Source organism: Corythoichthys intestinalis, chromosome 14 (assembly GCF_030265065.1).
Source record: "Corythoichthys intestinalis isolate RoL2023-P3 chromosome 14, ASM3026506v1, whole genome shotgun sequence".
NCBI lineage: Eukaryota > Metazoa > Chordata > Actinopteri > Syngnathiformes > Syngnathidae > Corythoichthys > Corythoichthys intestinalis.
In genome coordinates this window covers 14,460,080-14,466,079 of record NC_080408.1, presented here as the reverse complement: position 1 = coordinate 14,466,079, position 6,000 = coordinate 14,460,080, and the positions used below count along the sequence as shown (strand labels likewise).

The following is a 6,000-nucleotide window of genomic DNA, read 5'->3' as shown; positions in this document are numbered from 1 at the left end:
ACCCGAAGAATCCGAATGGACCAAAGGGAGTAAAAAGCACAGATTTTGTAGGCAGAAAAAGAATACAAAGGAAAAAAAATTGAGATAGTAATAAAATCTAAACAATTTATTGCAGATTTATAGTTTACTACCTCCCACTATTGATGCACCAGCCCTAATCTAGAATAAATCATCCCACACCCCCAAAAAATAATTTGCGATGTAATCTAAATTACAATTATAATACTATGTTCTACATCTACATAATGCACACATATGCAGATTCATTAATAAACAACAACTGAGTGATTGTCATCCTTGCCAGGTTTTATTCAACAAAATCTTCCAGCACCAAAATTTCATATTATATGGACCCAAAACCATTATAAAAAAGGGAGAAGGGCAGGAAAAAAATAGGCATAAATATAAAAAAAAAAAGGACGAAATGTTTTTGATGTGGTTATTGTTGGGCTTAAAGCAATGCATCGGAGGGAATGTTTTCTCTTTTATGAAACTTCATGGGACCTGCTTCTTCTTGCTGTTTTTACAAGCTATTGAGCTCCTGCAGTGTTTGGTCCAGGACTTGATGCATTCCTATGTTTTCTTCTTTTGCATGCGTTAGATTATCTGCAATAGGGTGGAAATGAGGGGAGATACAAAACATACGGACATGATTATAATATTTTTTTCAAAAACTCATAACTGTGCAAAGCAGGAAACTGGAGACAGGATAAAAGAGATACCTTTATTGAGCTTTAAGAAGAAATAAAGTGAGCTAAAAAGAGAATACGAGCTTCCCCACCATAAGCATCATCAGCCCAGGAGGCAAGAAGAGCGAAAGTGAAAACAAAGCAGCAGCGGAAGGCTTAAGGCTATTTATTTTTCTTATTTACAAGGTGTTCATATCATTGAGGGCATGGTCCAGCTCCTCGCTGATAGCCTTGTAACTCAGCTTCTGATTGTACAGTTCGTCTGCAGGTCAGAGGGTAGGTGGATAAATAGGCAGGTTCAGAGGAAAAAAGAAGAAAGGAAAAAGACAGGTCAGGTTTAGAGGGGGGGGGGGGAAGAGGGGGAAAGTGACACATGAAGAAATGTTGGGAAAAGACTAACCTTCCAAGTCATCTATGGACTTTTCCAGCTTGGCCACTGTCCTTTCTGCAAATTCCGCACGAGTTTCCGCCTTTAAAGAAACAAGAAAAAGAATCATATGAGACAGAACTGACTAATTAGTGAAAGAACAATCCAGCCATTCACGAACCTCTTTAAGTCTATCGCTTAGGACCTTGATCTCCTCCTCATATTTATCTTCTTTCTCAGAGTACTGCAAAGACAAGAAAACACGTCAAACAAATTCATTAGTGCATTTATGACATTACACATTTTAAGGTTGAAGATTGTTTCAATCATGCAAGCAAATAATCGCTGGTAGCCTCTCCCAGGTCAAATTGATTGGACGTCTATCACTGTCAAAGGGGCTGAAACATGATAATTCACAGCCTGTTCTTCTGACACTTGCCTTGTCAGACTGGGCCTCGAGAGATTTCAGGTTGTTGGTGACGTTCTTCAGCTCTTCTTCCAGATCGCTACACTTCCTGTGGGGCGGAGTCAACAACATGATGAGTTCAGATACGTTTCAGTCAGTCAAAAAACTTTATAAGAGTCATTTGAAGATTGATTTGCTTTTAGCATTGCATGGCAGATTGGAAACACTCTCCAAGAGTGCCTTAGGGGCTGTTTACATGGTGTCCGAGAATACGAAAAATTTCAAATTTGCATTTATATGGGCCCATCTCCATTCGAACAAAGTCGTAATTCTGCATGAAAACGATGTAATATTCATGCCAGGCCCTAGGGGGCAGTGCAGATTTACAAGGCGATAGCGAATTATGCACTTTGACCCCACCAAGCTCCTCCAACAGGAAAAAAATAAGCCCGCCCACTTGAAGCAATGGCATTTTTCTTTTGTTCAAAAAGGCACAAAAAAGAAACATTCAACATATTTAATCTAAAAATATTATTAGAACAGTAAATTAAATCCGACATTCCGCCATATCTGCCGTTTTTAATGTTTAGTAGCACCGCTGCGCACGCCCAATGTGACGTGTATGAGCGCTGACGTTATCGGCGCAGTCTCGCGCCGCGGGAGCCTTTGATATTCATACGGAGCAAGCCCCCCCTCAATCGAATTCTTCCACTTTGGAGGCAGGATTTTAGTCGATTTTAGAGACGCCAGTGGACAAAGGCGGTAGTTTTTTTGCCTTAAGGAAGACTGCGTTTCCCATGAGGACCAGCGCAAACCCGCATAGTTTCGTAAAAGCGTGATGGTCGCCTGCAGATAGATTAAACAGCATTTCTGTTTCCAGCGGCTGTGTGAAGGATGAAAAGTAATAAGGTCATGAATCCAGTTCTGGCTAAACAATAGCATATAACGGTTAGCAACCGTTATGGCAACGGTATGTATATATATACATAAACGGTTAGCAACCGTGTGGCTTATTGTGGCTAATGAGGGGTGTGTCAAAATATCGAAATGGTGATATATCGTGATACTTTGTATCCCCAAAGGTTATCGATATGCTCCTGTCAAGAATCGAGATATCGTTTTAAAAAGTTGTTAAAAAAAAAAAAAAAAGGAACCATCAAGTTGCTACCAAAATCTTCCACCATAATAGTGTCTCAGTTAACTCTAAGGCTGTCATTGACGGTGCTCGACGCCCAATCCATTTAGACTGGGAACGTTCGTTCATTCAAAACTAGAGCATTCACAGTCATTCGGTCCGATTTTCGGGTCATTCAACGGTCACCCACTGTTCATTTTAGGGCATTTACAGGTCATTTCATGTTGGGTTTGAGTCACTGCCTATTCATTTGGGCGATTCCCAGGTCACGTCCTGTTCTGTAACTCAAAATAAACAGGAAGTGACCCATAAAATACCCCAAAATCAACAGGTAAATGATCTTAAATGGCCCAAAATTACCTCATTGCCTGGCATTGGCTGCCACTGACGGCCATAGGCGTGCAATCCGTTTGAAGTGGGAGGGATGGCAGCGAATGAACGAATGTTCATTCGCTGCCACCCTCTCAGTTCAAATGGATTGGACGTCTACTAGTGATAAACTCATTCCAATTCACAGCAGAAACTTGTTTTTGTGTTTATTAGTTGTTTGTAGAAAATCGTACAATAATTTCCTGACCAATGTATCGATAAGTTATCGTGAGCTTTGTATCGCAAATCCTATCGTATCGTGAGGTACCAAGAGGTTGAAAGGGATTGAAAGCCGGCCCAATGTTTATTGTGTATATTCTGGTAACCGCCCTTTCTTTTTCCTTCTCAGACAAAACTTTTTGTCTCTGTTGCTCTGCCATCTTTGCAGAATTCGCACAAAAGCATTAGCATCGACTTCCGCCTTTATAATGAATGGGGAAAGTGAAGGATGCCGTAAGTAAGCACATTTTTAGTTTTTTTTTTGGTGTGTGGCAGGGTTCCTGCCACCCTGCTCAAAGTTAATTAGTGCCGGTGAACGCGAAATACTGCCTCAAGATATAAAAGAGGTGTCATTTAACTAGCTGTTAGTGGACATATAATCACAAATGTTATTAAAATATTTGATAAAAGTTGAAAAGTAACCTAGTGTTGCTTTAAGTACAATTAAATTCAATAGAATCATCATTGTGGGGGGGAGGCAAAAAAAAAAAAATAATCATACAACAAATAAATCCATTAAATTTCTTACACTTCTGCAACCTCTGCCCTCTCCTCTGCTCTCTCCAGGTCACTTTCAAGGATCACCATCTTACGGGCCACCTGTCAGGAAAAACACATAAATTGGAGCACATAAACAAACAACAAGCTTGGTGGTCGTACCTCCTCGTATTTGCGGTCAGCTTCCTCTGCGATGTGTTTGGCTTCCTTAAGTTGCAGTTCCTGGATCTCCATCTTCTCTTCGTCTTTCATGGCCCTGTTTTCCACGACCTTCATTCCTCTGAAAATAGTGGCAGGGATAAAGGTAATGAAGATTAATTGTAAACAGTGCTGCAACGATTAATCAATTAACTCGAGTAATTCGACTAGAAAAAAAGCTTTGACTCAAATTTTGCTGCTTGAGTATTCGTTTATTTAGAGTAGCGTTGTAATGTGTTTTTTAATTGTTTGAATTTAGTTTTATTGATATGGGTGGATACACTGCCCTCTAGTGGCAACAGTGAATATCACATAACTCATTTAACATGGCTTAATCCAGCTGCTCCCTGTTAAGACCAACATAAGGTAAGTTTTTGTTTAATGTTTTTTATGCACTCATAATTTAATTTATAGGTATATTTAGCCGTTTTGTGGGGGAATATGTGTTTGAACGATTTGTTTAAAAAAAAAAAAAATGTTAGCATTTTATAGCATTTAAGCTAGTGGACTTTTGCTATGCGAAATAGCAGTTATTATTTTGTTGTTTTATGTTTTTTATGTTATGTTTGTTGAATTATTCTTTCGTTGATCTTACAGTAGATCCTCATTTATTTGTTTTTCATACCGTTTGAGGCTGAGCTCAGGTATTTTAATTTATTTTTAAATGAAAGTGCAATTCTGCATCGTTTGAAGAAAAAACTGGGAATTTTATTTCGTATTCGCATTCAATTTGCTTTTGAAAGTGCAATATTAGCAAGCCCTTGTTTTACATCTCCTACAATGTATTCTGCAACGCATTAAACCTACTTAATCTGATTACTCGATTGTTCGAACTAACTAGTTGATAGATTAATCGACTACTAAAATAATCGATAGCTGCAGCCCTAATTGTATATTCTTCTTATGTTGGACTGAGAGTCTAACTTTCCCCACAAAAAATGTGTGCTTTTACATTCTTGATGAGATTGTCCCACCTTTCACTCTCATCGGCTGCCTTCTCGGCCTCCTCTAGCTTCTGCAGGGCTGTAGCCAACCTCTCCTGGGCCCGGTCCAGCTCCTCCTCCACCAGTTGGATCCTGCGGTTCAAGGACGCCACATCGCCTTCCGCCTGTAGCAGCAAAGGGAGGCAGATGTCACACTTGAAGTAGAAAATATAATTTTGTCTGGAAAAGGACATTGCGGGGACCAGCAGAAGTACACTTATCCCTCTCCTTCTTCCACAGGTGCTTGTTTTTATGCAAATGGGACATCGCTTGGCCCTCCTGCAGTTTGACCTACTGCAGATGGCCTACAAACATGACTGCTGGTGATGTAACCTTAAGAGGCACAGCTGGCAGCACTATGCATGTTCCCTCACTCATTCCCTCCCTCCCTCCTTCACTCATTTTCAGGATGCCGCATTGGTGAGGCCTGTTTCCTGTGGTGCTGATAACACAGCTTCCTGTTTCGGACCGGGTGTTAATTTTGGATAATGGGCTAAACAAGACCTTTTTGTACTGACTTTTAAAGTGAAACCCTTGTTAAGTATTGTAAAGTTTCAAAAAAAGACCAATCTGGTGTTTTACAAGTGCAACCAGTTGATTGTAGCTGGTGATGCTTGTTTTAGCAGAAACCTCATTGGTTCAACCGTGAGCTGGATCGGTAAACTAGGACCACCACAGCAGCACCACAATGTGTTATTAGTACTTTGGATGAGTTGTCAGATGCTATACTGGATCTTTGACCAGGCAAAATTTTAAATAAATAAATAATCATTGAAAAAATACACATATGTAAGGATGTGACAAAATATCGAAATGGAGATATATCGTGATACTTTATATCCCAAAAGGTTATCGATATGCTCCTGCCGAGAATCGAGATATCGTTTTAAAAAGGTGTCAATGTTTAAAGAGAGGAACCAACAAGTTGCTACCAAAATTATTGTTGTGTCCATGGCATAACAGCGCTCGACGCTCAATCCATCGAAACCAGAGCATTCAGTCACACTTTCTGATTTTCAGGCCATTTACAGGTCACTTTCTGTTCATTTTAGGCCATTTACAGGTCACTTCCTGTTGAGATTGAATCACTGCCAATTCATTTGGGAGGTTCCTGGGTCACTTCCTGTTCTGTAACC

At 40.0% G+C, this 6,000-nt stretch overlaps 1 protein-coding gene across 4 annotated transcripts in view; it reads right to left on the bottom strand.

Moving 5' to 3' along the window:
- Window positions 1–285: 285 nt before the first annotated feature.
- The window catches only part of LOC130929824 (tropomyosin alpha-3 chain-like), a 31,266-nt gene continuing 25,551 nt past the window's right edge, over window positions 286–6,000 (bottom strand). For 2 of the 4 annotated variants that reach the window (XM_057857365.1, XM_057857368.1), the window contains 7 exons: window positions 4,856–4,989; window positions 3,846–3,963; window positions 3,715–3,785; window positions 1,496–1,571; window positions 1,238–1,300; window positions 1,090–1,159; window positions 286–606 (listed from right to left, as the gene is read on the bottom strand). In XM_057857365.1, coding sequence (XP_057713348.1) covers window positions 524–606; window positions 1,090–1,159; window positions 1,238–1,300; window positions 1,496–1,571; window positions 3,715–3,785; window positions 3,846–3,963; window positions 4,856–4,989 — 615 coding nt within the window. In that variant the 3' untranslated portion in view covers window positions 286–523. Of the gene's footprint in view, window positions 607–730; window positions 952–1,089; window positions 1,160–1,237; window positions 1,301–1,495; window positions 1,572–3,714; window positions 3,786–3,845; window positions 3,964–4,855; window positions 4,990–6,000 lie in introns of those variants that run through there. The other 2 variants (XM_057857366.1, XM_057857369.1) reach the window with 2 other exon arrangements.